This window comes from Hyaena hyaena, unplaced genomic scaffold (assembly GCF_003009895.1).
Source record: "Hyaena hyaena isolate Hyena2069 unplaced genomic scaffold, ASM300989v1 scaffold_99, whole genome shotgun sequence".
Taxonomy (NCBI): Eukaryota; Metazoa; Chordata; class Mammalia; order Carnivora; family Hyaenidae; genus Hyaena; species Hyaena hyaena.
In genome coordinates this window covers 3,174,445-3,193,965 of record NW_024080731.1, presented here as the reverse complement: position 1 = coordinate 3,193,965, position 19,521 = coordinate 3,174,445, and the positions used below count along the sequence as shown (strand labels likewise).

At 34.9% G+C, this 19,521-nt stretch overlaps 1 protein-coding gene across 1 annotated transcript in view; it reads right to left on the bottom strand.

The window, feature by feature from the left end:
• The window catches only part of PTPRQ (protein tyrosine phosphatase receptor type Q), a 191,694-nt gene that overhangs the window by 26,046 nt on the left and 146,127 nt on the right, over nt 1–19,521 (bottom strand). The window contains exons 34-36 of the mRNA XM_039235567.1: nt 18,713–18,812; nt 15,821–15,949; nt 539–565 (exon numbers count right to left, since the gene is read on the bottom strand). Of these exons, the coding sequence (XP_039091498.1) occupies nt 539–565; nt 15,821–15,949; nt 18,713–18,812 (256 nt within the window). The remainder of the gene's footprint in view (nt 1–538; nt 566–15,820; nt 15,950–18,712; nt 18,813–19,521) is intronic.

The window sequence follows — 19,521 nt, the reverse complement described above, 5'->3', positions numbered from 1 at the left end:
CACAGCCCTTTAAAGTCACTCTGTCATATTTACAAAATTAACTTCTCCCCTGTAAGTTTACTTTCTTTGTCTCCCAGCACAAAATTCTTTCAATTATTAAGTGACTTTTAATGAATGATTTCACATTTTAATGAAGAAAGTTTTTCAAGTAAATATAAGGGCATAAAGTTATCATGGAATCCTAAAGCACGTAATACCTCTTTGTCATACAGAAAACATTTTATACATTACAAGGTTTTAGAAGATATAAAATATTGCAGTGACCTCATTCTCATAATGACATGGTTTTTAAACCCTAAGGAGTTTAAATATCCCCGTATTACTTCCCAAGCTAAAATACAGACATGCAGGCTTCACCCCAGAGAGAGAGAAAGCATTTCTCCAGTTACCATGCAATTAGTCATGCTTTTATGATTTATATCCAGCTTGGAGGTTTTTCTAGCAAACATATGAGAAAGGAACCACACATTAAGATTCATTGAATCAGTGAATCTAGCATTGATATTCAAAAAGAAGAAAAGATATTTAACAAACTTACTTGATGGATTTTCTATAACTAAGCAACCTGCAACAGAGATTGTGTTAAATGCATTGTAAGTTGAGAGTATAGTTCTTTCTGAAAGAGTTCTAGACTAAAATCAGAAAAATATATTAAATCAGTAATGTATGATGTGTTCTGCCTTTAACTGATAGGTGATCATTATTTTAAATTCCACTTCAATTGTTTAAATTATATTATTTGGATCCAAATATGGCAGATAATAATAACTTTGTTTCCCTCTCAAGATATGGTACTCTTTTATATTGTTGGGCATTTGGAGTACCATGTTATAAACAGGTCTTTTTTAAATACATTGCATAGTGTATTTAGGGTCTGAGAGAGATTTTAAAAATATTTTCTTTGTTCACAGAGAGTGCTTAACTAGGGAGATTGAATCTTTGAACAATGACATCATATCATCTAAATTTTATTTCATGAGTGAGTTTTGATGAGTATGTAACCATAAAAAATCACAATTCTTTCAGTTACTTTAGACATATCTCCTGTGACAGTTCATCGGTCAAGTTATTTATACTCTGAAAAAAACCTGAAATAATTCTGAACAGTTAAATAGACTATGCATCACACACAAAATCAGAGATGAGCACATCTTCAATAACACGTTTGTCATGCACAATCGATTAGCACCGCAAAACCACAAACGGCACAAACTATAATGAAATAAGATGAATTAACATATAGATTTTTCAAAGTTTTAAAATTTAAATATAATCAAGGATGATTTTACTGTACTTTAAATGAAAATATTTATAAGAAGATGTAGCTTTGAGGTAAAGAACAAACAAAAGGAAATAATTAGATTGAAAGATGTAGCATGAAGAATACTATAAAAATGGTCAAAAGGGGTGGGTGCAATGAATAAAAAATGAGTTAAAAAAGTCCATTTTATTACAATGTAGGAACTGGTGAAAAATACGGGGATACAGGAGCAAGTACTACCTAGAAGAATAATAGAAATCTTGGCTAAGGTTTTAGGTGTTCTCAAGGAGAAGAAGGCATCTCCCAGCTTCTTAGGGTATAACCTCATAGAGTGTCCTGTTATCAAACATGGCATCACAGTGATAAAACAGTAATGTTTGAGCAAAGTCTCGGTGGATGAACTTGTAAGCTTCCCATGATACCCTAGAGTGATTCTAAGAAGGCAACAGAGAAATTTTTAACTAAATGAATATGGAGATGGCTGAATGGGCTACTGAACCAGAATCTTTGATTTTGGGTTTGGAAAAGGAAGACAGAGATCTGAATTAGAGATCTGGAAATACTTCTGACATAGTAACAGATAGAGAAGGGACTGAGGCAATAATCAATCCCTGTTGGAAATAATTACTCTTCAGCAAAGACTAGCAAGAAAAAATATAATCACGGGTTAGACCCATACTACCCAAGTCCCCTCAGATGCCTGATGCCCCAGTGCTCGTAGGCCATGATATTCCTTAGAGCCAGGAAACACAGTTAGGTTAGGCATTCTTCATTAACTGAACTTAAGATAGAAATATGAATGAGATATTTGAATTAGCAAGACCAATTTCCCTGCTACCACATAGAAATGGAAATTCATTGAGTTGCATGGAGATTGATTTCATATCAACTTCTGAATGGTGAAATTCAAACATATTACATCAAATTTAATGACAGATTCACGGTCCAACTATTTAAGGACAGTCAGATGCCGTCCTGTAGTGGGAAGAGTCTCTTTTCCCAGAGCATCCAAAATTATTTGAGGCAGTAATGACAAAATATTTTTACTGAGTCATCTAGAATCTCAATTAGGGCTAGTTTCTGCACAGCCATTAATAAGGTATTTGAAGAATCAGAATATGTTCATGAAATCCTCAAAATACATTAAACATGAATAATCATATTAGAATATAAAAGAGCAAGAAATAGTTAAACCACCAATTATTCCCATCCTGGCTCTTATTCTCATTAATGATGTCTATTTTCACTTAGAAATTATAATAAATTTAATAAAATTTTTTTCTTTTATCTATTTACAGTGAAAAACATTACAGAATGTTGCTTTTTTTAACTATCATTTTATTTTACATTTGAAAGATCTCTCTAAAGATACTAATTTTAGCTTTCCCATCTGCACTCGCGGAGTAGCAGGGCTTTTGGAGAGATATCCCACCTCTAACTGTGGGGCTTTCCTTGGACTGGTGGCCTCGGTCTGGCACTGGACAGTGGAAGTTCCCTCCGGGTTAGGTGGTACCCCAGGGACTTGGTCGGCATCAGGAGGAACCAGTTCCCTGCCCTGAAGTGCCTTGGCTTGTGGATTGCAAGTTGGGTGGCATCATTAACAACGCACGGAGTGAGGGCGTGAAGCACGGGAGACAGCCCACCTCCTCTGCGCCTGTGGCACAGGCTACTTCAAGGAACAAACCTAAAGTGCACATCGTGGAGAGTTCAAAACATCACTACGAGTAGAGAAATAAAATAAAACCAAAGTCACAAGAGAGACCAAGGGACACCCTTCAAAAGAAGACTTCCTGAACGGCCAGGCCCTGGACAGTGTATGAGCCTCCTTTAATATTAATATAGCAGCACTCACAGGGGCAGAACACATCACAAGCTTTTAAAACTAACGAGAAAGAAAGCTAGCCAAAATGACAAAACGGAAGAACTCTCCTCTAAAGAAATTCGAGGGAAAAATAACAGCTAGAGAACTGCTCAAAACTGATCTAAGCAACATAACTGAACAAGAATTTAGAATAATACTCATAAAATTACTCATTGGGCTTCAAAAGGGCTTGGATGACATCCGAGCCATTATTGTTGCAAATACTGATGAACTAAAAAATGCAACACAAAATAAAATGGAGGCGTTGGCTACTGCACGGATTGAAAAGGCAGAAAAAATACGTGAATTAGAAGATACAATTATAGAGAAAGAGGAAGCCGAGAAAGAGAGACAGAAATTGGTCCAGGAACATGAAAGGAGAGTTCGAAAGCTGAGTGATACAATCAAACGGACGAATATCCATATCATAGGAATTCCATAAGGAGAGAGAGAGAAAGGAGCAGAAGGTGTACTTGAACAAATAATACCTGAGAACTTCCCCAACCTGGGAAAGGAAACAGATATTGAAATCCAAGAGGCACAGAGAACTCCCCACAGACGTAAACTGAATCGATCTGCACGACATACAGTGAAACTGGCAAAATACAAGGACAAAGAGAGAATTCTGAAAGCAGTTGGGGATAAAAGGGCCCCAACATACAAAGGGAGACATATCAGGGTAGTAGCAGACCTATCTACTGCCAGAAAGGAATGGCAGGAAATCTTCAGTGTGATGAACAGGAAAAATATACAGCCAAGAAGCCTTTATCCAGCAAGCCTATCATTCAGAATTGAAGGAGAGATCAAGGTTTACCCCAACAAAAAATGGAGGAATTCATCATCACTAAACCAGCCCTACAAGAGATCCTATGAGGGAAATGTTGCAAGGAACACAAAGTCCCAGAGACACCACTACAAGCATGAATCTAACAGAGAACACAGTAACTCTAAACCCATATTTTTCAATAATAACACTGAATGTAAATGGACTAAATGCTCCAATCAAAAGACAGAGTAGCAGAATTGATTAAAAAAATGAGATCCATCTATTTGCTGTTTACAAGAGACCTATTTTAGACCTGAGGACACATTCAGATTGAAAGTGAGGAGATGGGAATACATCTTTCATGCTACTGGACATCAAAAAGAAAGCTGGAGTAGCCATATTTATATCAGACAAACTGGACTTTATTTTTTATTTTAAAGGCAAAGAAGGGCATTATATAATAATTTCAGGGTCTATCCATCAGGAAGAGCTAACAAGTATAAATGTCTATGCACTGAATTCAGAAACACCCAAATACATAAGACAATCACAAACATCGATAAGAATGTGCTAATAGCCAAATATGGAAAGAGCCTAAGTGTCCAACTGATGAATGGATCAAGAAAATGCAGTTTATATATACAATGGAATACTACATGGCAATGAAAAAGAATGAAATCTGCCATTTGTAGCAACATGGATGGAACTCAAGGGTATTATCCTAAGTGAAATATGTCAGGCAGAGAAAGATACCATATGTTTTCACTCATGTGGAACTGGAGAAACTTAACAGGACCATAGGGGAGGGGAAGGGGGAAAAAACAGTTGGGGGAGAGGGAGGGAGGCAAACCATGAGAGACTCTTGAATACTGAGAACAAACTGAGGACTGATGGGGGGGAGGGGAATGGGGCTGTTGGCATGGGGAAGGGCACTTGTTGGGATGAGCCCTGGGTGTTATACGGAAACCAACTTGACAATAAATTATATTAAAAATATAAAAAAAAGATACTAATTTTATTTTTAAAAATTTATTTATATTTATTTCTTTAAAGATTATTTATTTATTTTGAGAGAGAGAGAGAGAGAGAGCAGGGGAGGAGCAGAGAGAGTGGGAGAGAAAGAAGGCTCCATGGTGTCAGTGCAGAGCCCAACACAGGGCTCGATCTTGCAAACCATGAAATCATGACCTGAGCTGAGATCAAGAGTCAGATGCTTAACTGACTGAGCTACCTAGGCATCTCTAAAGATACTAATTTTCAACTATAACTGGCTAACTATTAGATTCAGGTGAATATTTGTGAATTCTTTCCTTACTATAAAATATGATGCCCTTATTGGCTTCAAATATGGGCTCCAACAATTACCAGCTACAGTACCTTAAGCAAGTCACTTAATCTTTCTGTGCCTCATTTCCTAATTTGGAAAATAAGGTAAGCATATGTAATTCAAGCTCATGTATGTAAAATGCTTAGAAATCCCCTTAGCTTTGGAAGCAATGCATAAATAGTAGTCACTATCATTAGTATTAGAGTTGTTATTTCTACTTTATTTGGAAAACTTAAGCTCCTCTTACCCATCTGTCTTATAATTCATGCTGATAATAAAGAAAGAATTTTTTTTTGTTTCTAAAAGAATACCCTATCTTAATTTTACTCAAAACTGGGTAGAATGTGCTACATTAAGCAGCTAGGTTTCCTATTTTAGTCTTCTTAATTAGGAGAAGACTTAAAAAGAATGGTCATAAATATACAGACTTCAAAACCAAATCCCCCTTTCTAGTTCTCAATCCAAGATTCCAAAGAAATCTCTAATAACATAAAGACTGTAATAATTCAGTTTTCATGTTATCATGTGAATGCATTTCTCATCATGCCTGCATTTGTAATGCTATTCCTTCCAACGACTTTTCACACACCCTGTTTGTTCTCCACAGGTTCTCTAGCATCCCTCCCTCTCCGTTTGTACCATCTCAGGTGTTTTTGCACAACCAGATCCTACTCATTCCTCCATAGCTGATTCAAATGTTAATTCTTCTGTGGACCTTACTCTGTTCTATTGTAAAGAAAATACCTTCTTCTCTTTATAAAACCAAATTTCTATGGACAAATCACTTTACACACATATTGTGGCTGTATAAGTACATATATTAAGGGTATACATGAGGTTCATGTATACTTGAAGGCAGGGGCAGGATTAAATTCGGTTTTGCTATAAGTCCCTTGTAACCTTATTCAGTCTATATTTATATAAATATAAATCATTAAATATAAAAATTGTGGATGCATTCAGACTAGGATATATAGAAAGCTAAACATAAATACTCTAATTATTATGAAACTATATGAAGTGAATTAATTTTCTGCTAAAATAGAAAGCAATTGAGTATTCTCAGAAGTTTTAGATAGGTGTGATCAATAGATGTATGTATAAATACTACTTGAGTCTAACCAAAGCCATATTAGATCCCCTAACATTAGAAGTTAACAGGAGCTAGATACTTCATAGGAAATTAGCTATATAAATAATAAAATAATCTTTCCTACCCAACTAATAAAAAGATAGACTTCAAAAAAACCAGTAACAAGTGTTTTGGCTTTATTTTCCTTTGTATCACTCTCTTTATCTAGACCCAGTTGCTTTATGTAACCTATTCTTCACATTTGTATTTATGTAATATGAGAAATGAGACTTCTAAAGTCTAATTTTTATGTAATTTTCCAGTCTATGCTTATGTTACCAGTATGTGTGACCTGAAATTGAAATACCTATGTGGATGGCTTAAATTGAGAAGACAGTTTAGCACATATTACCTGACTATTCAAATAAAAAATATTTTTGTTGTTGTCTATAGTATCCGTATCAATGCTTTGATACTTAGCTTCATACTATATAGGTTCATTTTTTTCTTTAAGAATTGGCTGCATTCTAAATTTAATTATAGGTTTTAAAGTCTGTTTTTAAATAGAAAAAATTAATTTGAACAATTTATACAGGGAACTAGAAAAGAAGGTGGGGCATAATACAAAAAAGCATTAGCTTTTACTGATGAGAAAATTTAATTCTTCTAGGAAAAATTGCTTGTTTAGATAAGCATAAAAAATCCATCGAAATTAATGTGCATGAAAGTCAGCAATGTTATTTCAGAAGGAGTGTTATTTCCAAATCAAGTGATCTGTGAAGATACTCAAAGAAACTCAAATAGCTAACTTTTTATTATTTTTTTAAAAACCTAATGTGTTACATAGGGAGAATTTTAGACTGGGATGGTATCTTTATTTTAACCCTTATTTTATTCACTTACAATAGTGAAGATACTGTCAAATCATATTCAGTTCATTATTATATAAATCAATTTGGGAATTGTCCAGATTTCAATAAGATAACTGACCACTTTCCAACAGGAAGGGCTAAACACTTTTTATTACATGAATCTTAGCTGTCTTAAATCCTAGTCCCTTTTGTTGAAAAGGGTATTATTTTGTGTCTGGGCTCATTTTTTAAAAGTCTATCAAAAACTTAAATTCCACTCAGATTACTCTTGATAGATTCAGAGAGGAACCATTTATTTATGTTGGCAGTGGTGATTGAAGACCATATTGTCACAGAGACTCAGCTTTCTCTCAAGGTCAATTAGTTGAAATCTATAGGGAATTATAAAATATAGTCCAAATAGAGAGCAATGGATGATAGTCGATAGATGAGCAGCTTAAATCAGCATTACCAGTGGTACAGGGTAAATTGAGAAACTTCGTGTTTTCTACTTAGGTTAAAAACAAAGGAACCTCAAATTTAATGCATTGATTCAAAGTATATATTTGTCACACTAACAACGTACTTCATAATCAAATAGAATATTGTTAAGAATCTTTCTGGGAAAATATCTTAATGAATTTTTCCAAGTTTTAGAAAATGTTGAGTGTGAATTTTTAATTTATAAATTTCAATCAGCCATCAATTGTTCCAGCATTTACATCTACTTCTACAATCATATCCTATTACTTATCATAGCATTTACTCTATTGATTTCAAAGGTGTCTCAAGTTTTGTCTTTTCCTATTGTTTTAGGCTTTGAAAAAGTATTCTTTCACATCCTTCTTCATTGTTTTATCAAATCACCAATAATTTTTCTTTGGTCCTTAATATAAATTTAACCAATTCTTGAAAAATTGAAAATATAGCTACCATATAATACAGCAACTCTACATCCAGGAATGTCCAAAGGAGATGAAAACACTAACTCAAAAAGACATCTGCACCCCCATGTTCATGGCAGCATTATTTATAAGAGCCAAGATATGGAAACAAACTAACTGCTCATCAGAGGGTGAAAGGGTATAAAAGTTGTGGCATATATACGTGTGTGTGTGTGTGTGTGTGTGTGTGTGTGTGTGTGTATAAAAGAGGAAATCCTATCCTATCCTAAAAAAGAGGAAATCTTGCCATGTGTAACAACATGGACGGTCTTGAAGGTGTTACACTAAGTGAAATACGTCAGACCGTGAAAGACAAATACTATATGATCTCACTTATATGTAGAAACTAAAAAACAAACAAACACAAATCCATAGAGAAAGAGATCAGATTTGTGGTCATGAGGGGCAGAGGGTGGAGGGGAGTGAGAACTGGAGAAAGGTGGTCAAAGGACACAAACTTCCAGTAATAAGATAAAGAAGTACTAGGGATGTAAGGTACAGTACAATAACTATGGCTAAGTGCTACATGGTACATTTGAAAGTTGTTAAAAAAAATAGATCCTAAGAGTTCTCATCACAAGGAGAATATTTCTTTTCTATTCTCTTTTCATCTATCTTTTCTTTTTGTTGTGTGTATATATATATATATATATATATACATATATATATATAATATACATATACAATTTTATTGTAGCTATATGAATAATATATATATTGTGGTAATTATTTTACAATAAATGTAAACCAAACCATCATGCTGCACACCTTCAACTTATACAGCGAACCATGTCGATTATTTCTCAGTAAACTTGTAAAAAATGTTAAAAATTATTATTATCCTAACTAATAGCCAGTACTATACAGCTGACTCTAAAACCTCACCTTATAAGGTAAACATACCACTTGAATAAGTAGTGTAATATAGTTCTTATTTAATTAGAAAAACAGTTAGTGATATCTAAGGACTTTCTCAGTATATTTCCTCATATCTGTAAAGATAAACAGGTATAATAAGAGCTTAGATATTTGAAGGGCAGCTCTTTGGAGGCAATGCCCTTCCTTTTTCACCCCAGTATGTCCATTGTCTAGAACAGTGCCTGGCACTTGATAGGTTCCTGATTGATCCTTATTTTACTCAAACAAGATAAAATGGATTTCTAGATAGATAAGGAAAAGCAACATTCTTCCTAACATAAAAGAGCTGAGAGAAGGTTCCCAAGGAGGCAAGAGTTGTATTTTCATTATTATGAAGTCTTTTCACATTAGTACTTTTGAAAACAAATTCTTGATAGATGTTTTATCTTGTCTACCACATATCTTAGATTATAGCCATGGGCATAAGCTTAGCTACCTTGGGGCAGAAGGAGTAGATAGAGAAGCTGAAGAAATTGCTGACAGCTGTTTGAAGAGGTGGGCACAGACTTTCAGTGAGAATTTAATGAAGATGACACATATAACGTAATATCATCTAAAAAGAAATGCTTCTACCTTGAACTATTATTATCTAGCAAGGCAGGTTAGCACTGAAGTTCTTCAGTTAAGGGTTAGAAGGTAAACTCAGAAAGCTAAATTTTGAAGAAGAGTACATCTACTTTAGCAAATATGATTTATGAAGAGGTGTTCTATAAAGGTTCTGATGAATCCAAACTAAATATGTTTACCCCTATCAAAGTAAGGGCTCTAAGCAGACCACTACTAAGTCTAAGAGAGGAAATTTGGTGTTAGAGGAGAAACAGTGATGATTCTATAAAAATGGAAGTATTCTTCTCTGGGGCATTAATGGCATAAAGCAAAAAAAAAAAAAAAAGAATTTTGTTTAATGATGACAAAAAAGGATATTTGGCAGGGGGCAGGGTTGCTCAACCACACTTCTTGTGAATCTGGAATGCTGAGAGGTCAGCTTTGAATGCTGGTTGGAAATGGATATTTTATGTATGATGTGATCACCTGAACCTTTAGTTCGACAGAGTCTTACTTTGACAACTGAATCTGATCATGCAGGTCCTTTGAGGAAAATGTATTTTTATAAAACTATTTTAATTCTGTCAGTGGGAACTTGGCAATTTGTTAATATGAAGTAAAACAAAGTTACCTATGAATCCAAAATGCTAAATATGATTAGAGTAGAAATAGTCCTGGCTTCCACTGTTTTAATCATGCTGAGTACTATTCATGATCAATGAGAATGTCAAGAGCCTTGGCCCCATCCAGGCTTGTGGCTCGTGGAGACTGACTCCTCTGTAATAGATTAGGGATTTTGAAATCAAATGCATTTTCGTTCTTTGCCTCCATTCATATTATTTGCATGAACAAACTGATTATCTCTGGGGCACTCAATCAGTTGCTGGGGTCCCTGGTAATGCTGACATTTTGTTATGCTATCCTCAGAATGTATAAAGCAAGTTTTGTGCTAGCATACAAATGGCATTTCCAAGCACTAGAGAAGTGCCTGAAAGCATGCTCCGTTGGCTACCCATTGGTTAGGGCAAAAGTACAGATTCCATGAAATGTGCCACTCTGTGTATGCCCCAGAGGCACAGAATGGGAAATTTCACTGTCTTGGTCTTTACAGATTACCACCTGCAGTAGTTGAAATGAGCTTGTGTGAAGTGTGGACCCAGACTCCATCTGTCAGATGGAGAACTCAGCTTTGTATCATGGTAATGATAACACAAGATGCATGTGAAGAAATCTAGCTGAAAACTTATGTTACTATCAAAGCTAACATCACATGAGAACACAGCAAATTCTCAGGACATGCACAGTATGAGTCAATGTGCATTTTGATAAGGTTAACTTTACCATATCAATAGCATGCAAATTATAGAGGATATATTGTACTGAGAAAGCATAGGGCTTTTTTTCCCTTTGGCTTTGGAAAAAAGTAGCATATTAAACCACAAAACGCTCAATATAATATATTAAAAAATATAGAGCACACCACCTGACAAGATGAAAACAATCACAACCGAGCTCTGCATCACCACAGTAACTTACTGGATGACAAAAATCTCCTTGCGTCTAAAGAAAAATGAAGAATATCTGGAAGTAAAGATTCATTATTTATTTAGTACATGAACACACTGGATTAGTTTTTGCTACTACAAAAATATGAGCATTAAATATCTTGAGCTTCATTCCAATTCAGGACGTTCTTGTCCTGAATTCACATGGTCAGACATTTCTTGTCTGGATTCATGTATTTTTGCCATTGTTTGCAAAATGGTTTAAGATGGAAGAAAAATTAATGACCAGAGACTGTCAAAGAACTGATGACAATTAAAAGGCTAACAATTTTACGTAGGGTTTCATATATCAGTCAAATATTATGTATTCTTAATGAAGGTACAGTAAGACTGCTATTAAAGATTTTTTAGTTTCTGCAAGTTTGAACCTAGACTAAAATGCCATCACTCCTTTGCCCCTTATCACTAAAGGAGAAATAATTTGAAAGAAGAATTTCTTCCCTTAGAATCATTTCTATGCATAGAAAAACTGCTTGAAGAAAGATACCATGGGGCCTTGTCTTTTTAAGAGGGGTGTTATTGATTTCATCTAGTATGCTTCAGAGTACACACACACACACACACACACACACAGATATAGGCGTATCTTGATAACATCTGAGTCAAACAGACCTGGGCTAGCATCCTGGCTCTCCTATTTACTAGGTCTATGACTTTGGACAGTTACTTAAATTCTTTAAACACCCTTTGTTTTTATTTGTAAGATGGGGATAAGAGTACCCGCCACAAAGGATTAAAAGAATTAAGTGAGATCATTACACATAGAATTTAACACATAGAAATTGTTCATAAACAGCAGCAATTATTATGTTACCAAACCCTCTATGTAAAAGTAGACTGAAGTGATTTTTAATTTTATAAAGATTGTAAATAACAATAACAATTCCAAATGTATTCTGATTTACAGTTTGCAAAACACATTCATAGAATTCTTTTAAATGGTTAAGATTCTTTAAGACATATACATTTAACAAAAATTCAACATGCATGCTTCTTAAGTTATTGAAGAAAGAAAGATACTCTCAAAGTGGCAATTCAGTTGTTTGCTTTATTTTGTTGAGAATTTTAATTCCACTCATGATTGGGACTTGAGTCTAATTAATGCACCATTACATTCACTCAAGTAAAACAGGCAAGATAATTAATATGGAATGATGCACAAAATTTGGAGGGAACAGTTGAGGCTTGGAAGAAATTTAGTGTCTGTCAATCAAATACTTAGCTTGTGAACATTCTGTTGGGTTAGGAAGGGAATTTGTGTTGCAGTGACATTGTTTAAAGTAATCCACAGGACCAGCTGGTCTCTGCAATCTTGAAGATCCCGATCTGCTTCACCTGAGTGTTTGCTGATCTTGCCAATATCTCCTCCTAGAAACCTTTCTCACCTCCACTGGCTAAATGGCTGTTTCAAAGGAGCCATCACAAAATGGCATGTTGTTCATTTGTTTACAAATAACAAACCCCAAGGGTCATTTTCTAAACTGGTAAATATGGAATAGATGAGCCCAAAATATTAGATACTCTTCCTAAGAAATATATCTTGCATGTCTAAACTTAAATATAAAATGTGCATGAGGAAACTATACAGTTGTCATTTCAAATAGGAATTTAAAACATTATCTTGTCCTATCATGAATGTTCTCATGGAGTTACAGAGAACTAAATCTTTGAGTCTTATTTTCTTTCGCAAAGAAAAAGTATAATGTGCGAGAATTCTTCTTCAGATTCTTTGTGCAACAAGGTACAGTATAATTAAATAATGAGAGTTTACTCATACAAAAATTACAGGACGAATCTCACCATGTAAATAAATATGCAGGCATGGATCTTAAAATAAATACCTTCTTAAGTATAAAAAAATCCTTGACAAGATTTAGTACAAGCATTATAATGACCCTTTGTCAACTAGATAATCCCTAAAATAAATATTTTAATTATGATTAGATATTCTTCTTTTATCATTTCTCTTATGGACATGTCAAGACATAGGACACTGAGGAAAACTGCTAGTCCAATTACTGGAAAGAGTGGGCAGGTTGGAGGGGAAAGAATGTGTCTACATCTCAAGCAGAGAGAGCATATGGTAGCTGGGTAGGTTGAAAAGAAATCATCTAAGTTCTTTGCTGCAAATAGCAAAGACATATGGCATAAGTTATTCAACAATTTAGAAGCTAACTCAAACTCTCTGATTCATTACTCTCGGAATATACTATCTGTGTCTTTGGCTCTACTCTCAGGACCTGTATGACTTTGAATAGATTTCGATCTTCCAGCCCCTCAAAGACAAGTGAAGAGCTCTAGAGCTTCACAGAAGGATGGCCCCTTGCATATGTACACATGACTAATTATGTATCTGTTCGTCATCTTTTTTTAGACTTAGTGCCTAATGTATTAATGACCTTGTTAACATGAAAAACCTTCAAGGTGTAGTAAAGCTGGAGACAGGTCTTTGTAATGAAGAGTTAATCCCCAAACCACTTGATAGTTATTTTAATAAATTTCTGCAATGAATCAAGCAGGGGATATAATTATGTACCACTGAAATTACAAATAAGAATGTTTTACATTCAGGAATGCTGGAATCATAACAAAAATGAGAAAGTAAAAAGCATAGAAACTAAAATTTCCAACTTTGCTATTACTGGGGGCAATATATGCTAATTTTCTATGTGTAAAAGTAAATAAAAATTATTTGAATTATACTTGAAAGACACCTCTATATCAATTTACAAATAAAGCCACATATACATAAATAAACATGGAAGCAGGAAAATAAATAATTTGGAGTTAAGGTTAAGTAAGGCAGTCCCTAATTTATAAAAACCCAATAACAAACAATCTATGCCATCCTTATCCACCTTTCCATTCAGCTGCCACGACACACTGTTCAGAAAAAAACCTTACAGCTTTTAGATAATGGCTGTGTTCAGAAGTGCAGGAAAGGCCATGCTGTGAAAACACACAGAGCTTAGGGGATCTAACCTCACCATAGCCTGCCTAGAATGGTAACCTCCTTGATCAAGAATACTTTAATACTGACTGGCTTTTTTTCTCATTATTGTGTCATATCTCCTAAAGATCTACCTCGTAAGGACTGTTGGGGGATCAATAAAGATTCTTAAAGTGTTTGGACACTTAGAATTTCACATTTTAAGATGAACAGACTCAACTAAATTGTTCAAACAACTGAAATTAATTGCACGGAGAGAGTTGATGTTTGATCCCTTGTACTTTTGGGTGTAGAAGAGAATGAGGCTCCAGGCCCATAGAGGGGGCACAAAAAATTTAAAAAGTGGTACAGAAGGGGAGTTGGGGGAACACTATAGAAATTCAGTTGGTCCCCAGAGAGAAAGGAGAAGAAATTTCTTTTTACCATGCAGGGTGACCCTTTTAGCACCAAGACATACACTAATACTGGAATGTTCTATTGCTCCGACCATATGGCTTAACTTTAGCAGGTTACCCTGAAGGTCTCTTGATCTTTTTATACATAACATTTCGTACGTGGAAAACTATGTCCTGGATAATATATAACCATCTTACACATGTTCTTTGGAGCACTATCCATTTTGTTGTATCCATAGAAACAATCTTTATTAGAACATAAACTAAGGTAAATACCTAAACATAAAGAAGTAAGTTTTTCTCTTTAACAAACCAAGTTTCTTTCTAATTTAGTGATAAAACTGAACAACTTTCATTTTTAGGTATTTGGAAGGGCCCTGCTTATCACATGGTACTTCCCACTACAGCACATATTAGATATTTTCAGACATGCTGGAAATAGTCTTTCAAAGTCAATCTATTTGGTAAAGATTTAGTAAAGACCAGCTTTGCTAAACGACAACTATAAACAATTCCTTTCTAAGCTCAGAAACTTTGATGACATATTTCAACATTTAATAATAATTTTTTAAAGTCCAGAAGAGTTTTGCATGTATTTTGTAGCAACTATAATGTGCTTACAAGTATCACAAAATATTGGATCTAAACTTGTTATAATAGTTGGATGACAGTTTTTATTAAGAATTTGATGAATTATCTTAATAGATGTATTTTTCAAATGTGCCAACATTTTGAATAATTTTTAATGATTTTAAAAGGATTTAAAATACTCTTTAAAATTAACCACTTTACTATTTCCAACACATATTGATGACGCACTTTTCCTTCCAAATGTAATTTTTACTTTATATTTAATTTTTAAATACGAAGCAATTTAAAAAATAAAGTGTTAATATACAAGATGGACTTTTAATGTAATCTTACACTAAAATAAAGAGTTATGAGAAAGGCTTTTATAAAAATGATATAAACAATATCAAGTAGTTACAAGTTTATTTAAAATTGTGATTTAAAAATATGGATACCTCCAGAAAACCCATAAAAAGAAATCATATGAAGTGCATCATTATTAAACATAATTTTAAAGGCTTAATGTGTAAAAATATTTGTCTCAGGAAAAAAAATAAAAGCTTGGTTGAATATTATAGTCCAAGGTTCATATTGAACTCAAAGCATACGGAAGATTAAGTGATTCTCCGAACACCAGTGAGAAGTGTGCAGAAGATGGAGGTCACCCTTTGAAAGAAGATCTCTATGACCTGTGTAAATAGGAGCCCCACAAACACTTCCAACAAGCATAGGTCAGAATAGGGTCATGGCTCCAGGCCCTCTGAACCACTGTTCGCCAAGAGGAGTGTGCTCACCGCGTTAATCTCTCGCCCTTCAGTTCCAGGTCTGCCACTGTGATGAGCTGATCCAGCTTGAATTTAGTGTCAATAATTTCTGCATCCCGAGGAGAGTACGTGCCACCTTCTTTCTGCTTCTGTCGAATTCTAGAAAAAGTGTAGTAAAGTCCAAAACGCAAGTATCATAGAAAGCATATAAACTTAGGTTTTGTTTTCTTTTTAAGATATTAGTCAAATCATTTCTTTGTTGGGGTCATTTCTCTGAATATGTTGCAAATTTATACCTACTCAACTTCTTTTTCTTGCTTTAATTCCATAAACCTATTCCACCATATTCCTTTAACATGTTGCTTTGGTGAAATTTCAAATTTTGATAAGCATTAGTTGATTAAGGGTTTGGTCACTAGCAAATTTAAAATATTGAGCCAATGAAACCAATGCTGTTAGCTTGTTTTTTCTCTCTTTAGCTGTCTCACAGATTGGTCATAAAAAGAAAGTGTACCAAAGGGGAAATAGCTCCTTGTTATCATCACCAATACTAAAGGACAATGTCCCATTGTTTTTATATGCATGATACATTTCTACATGCATGAAAAACGTATGGAAATATGTTTTGAATTGCCTCATCGGGTTTTTACAAAAATATTGCAAAGCATATAATGTTACCCTTACATTCAGAAAACTAGGGTTCAAAATTAAAGCCACCAGAATCTGAGAATTTAATCTCTAATCAAAGCTCTGTCATTTTACGCCCCATACCACAGTATGGTATATTATAAAGTGATATTTAGCTATTCTATCGCATTTCTTTTTTTAAATTTTTTATTTAAATTTTTTTAATGTTTTATATATTTCTGAGAGAGAGAGAGAGAGAGAGAGAGAGCAGAGGAGGGTCAGTGAGAGAGGGAGATATAGAATCTGAAGCAGGCTCCAGGCTCTGAGCTAGTTGTCAACACAGAGTCCAACACAAGGCTGAACCCATGAACCATAAGATTGTGACCTGAGCAGAAGTCGGATGCTTAACCGACTGAGCCACCCAGGCACCCCTATCTATCGCATTTCAAATATTTATTATTTATTATGAGTTATATATTAAGGATGGTATAGAAGGTATAAAATACAGTTATCCTCAAGAATATTACAATTTAGGTGAGAAGCAAGATCTAAGTATAGAAAATGCATAAAAATTTAAAAAATCCAAATTACAATTCAACAACTATTATTATTGTTAGGAAGTTAAAAAAGTGAGATTTGATTTAAATGCTCCAGAACGAGAAGGAGGGGGCAGCACATTTCTGGTTGATGGAACAAAAGCAGAGTTGTGTAAAAGCCTAAGGAATGTTCTGGTGAGGACAGACCTATTTGGCCAAAGAGAAGTATGTTGGGAAGTTGTAGAGAGTAAGAGGGGAGTATTTCTTGCCCACATAAGGAATTCATCCTGTTAGGAAATGAAAAATCAGAAAAGAGTTCAGAGCAAGGAAAGAATCTGAATATGGCTGAGACATATCTCTCAGGGACATGATTCAGCCATATTCATATTGAAAGGAAGATATCATATAATAATAATATGTCTCTAAAACTAGAATAATGACTTTCACCATCTTCTGGCTGACTCTCAGAACAGTACACAATATAAGAAAAATATTTTTTTTCAAGAGTTCTTCAAATTAACCATCAAAATGATGATTTAAGAGGTTCAAGGTAAAACAGATGATGCATGGCATGCAGAATACAGGATAACATTCTTCAGATAAAATAAAAACAGAGCCTATTGAGCTACTTAGGAAATTAGTGTCATGGTCATTTTTGCAGTGTAAGGTCCTTTTAAGTCAGCAATCTACTTTATGGCTAGATTTTAGGACCATAACTAAGATTTCCCCTGAGGCCCTGCAAATGGCAAGGGAATTAGGAGGCTAATACTGAGAATTTAAAGGGGCCCTTGGAAAATGTAGCACAGACTCATTGGTAAAGTAAACAGGAAAAAGGGGCTCATCATGCAAGGAAAATGGACATCTTTAAATGTCGTGATCTCAAAAGAGATCATGTAAAAACGATCTTTTCTGTATATTTAAAAGTTAGATTTGATTACGATATTTTTCATTAAACCTATCATAGTTATAAATTATTTTTAAAAATGCAAAAATCCTAGTACCTTCTGCTTTTCTGTTATCACTTTATTGTCTCTTAGTTTTAAACCTTCCCTTCTTCGCCTGCTTTGTGATACTGAGGTTAGACTCTACACCCTAATACTTCCCCTTTGCCAGCTGGTGGGATGTTGAGTTTTGTCAGTGGAGAATACTAGAGTGACCTTCAAGGCAAGAGGGACTGGAAGATACTTCCCTGGTGTGTTCCAGGGCTGCATTGTCATTATTCATTGTGGAAGCCCAGCAGCCCACCTCGATGAGTGCCAGCTGTCTCCTTAGTGCAGGCTCTTCCCATTGGTGAATGATTCCAAGTGGCTCAGCCCACCCACGTCATCCAGCAAGAGTGAGCTGTTTCTACAGACCAATTCCAGCCTGTCTACTCTCCATTAATGATGGTTAGCTTCAACAGAATAGCTCCAGCCCCTCCCTCTGTCATATTTCTTTGCCTACTGATAGGTGATAGGCTGCACGTGCCTGTGCTAGACATTCCATGTCAAGCTTTGGAGTGAGACTTCTAATTCTTAGTTCCCTTATTGTCCTTTCTTCCTCAGCCTTGAGAGAGCAACTGCTGTGTTGTACTCACTATTTCTGGACTCTTTAGAGTTCTTTTTCCCCTTATGGTAATCAACTATTTCTACTAGTTAGCAACTTCTTTTTATTAAATATTCCTCATTCAAGTAACTATTATGGCTTCTGACTCCTGATTGGACTATGACTGAATAATGTCCGTAAGCATCTTAGGAATGTGAGTACAAATAAATCTTACCTTGCAAATGCAAAAATAGCGGTTCCAAGAAGAATGATTGAAAGGATACACAAAGTGACTGAGAGAATAATTTCTACAGTTCTTTCTGAAAGTCCTTCACCTGGAGAAGAGGAAGGAGTAAAACATTATTATTAATTATGATTATGAAATACTATTTGGGTCTCAAAACACAGAAGGATATTTTCTTGGTATATTTCTCAAGAATGCTAATAAAGTGTACAAATGTGCTTGTTTCCCTTCCTTTCCCAGAGATTCTAAATCTGGGGCTTAGCCCTTGTACCTCTTCTTTTTTTCTACCTAAACTTACCACCCTAGTGAGCCCATGCAGCCTCATGGTTTTAATTTTCATCTATATGATGATGACTACTTAATTGCTATCTGTTGAACTCCAGACATGAATATGCAATTGCCAATATACATCTTTATTTAGACATGTAATTAAAATTTCAAAATCAATATTCAATGCTGAACTCCTATAATTCCTTCCTTTCAACAGAACCTTTCTACTTCTTAGTTGATGGTAACTTCATTGATCCAGTTGCTTAGTCCAAAAACTTTGTAGTCATGCTTGACTCTTTCTTTCTCTCATAGAACATATCCACAGTCTCTGAGGAAATCTTGTCACTTGTGCCTTCAAGATATATATACTTTTCACTAAAAGAAACGAGGGGTTGGGGCATATGGGTTGCTCAGTCGGTTAAGCATTTGACTTCAGCTCAGGTCATGACCTCATGGTTGGTGAGTTGGAGCCCTGCATCAGGCTTTGTGCTGGCAACTCAGAGCCTGGAGCCTGCTTTAGATTCTGTGTC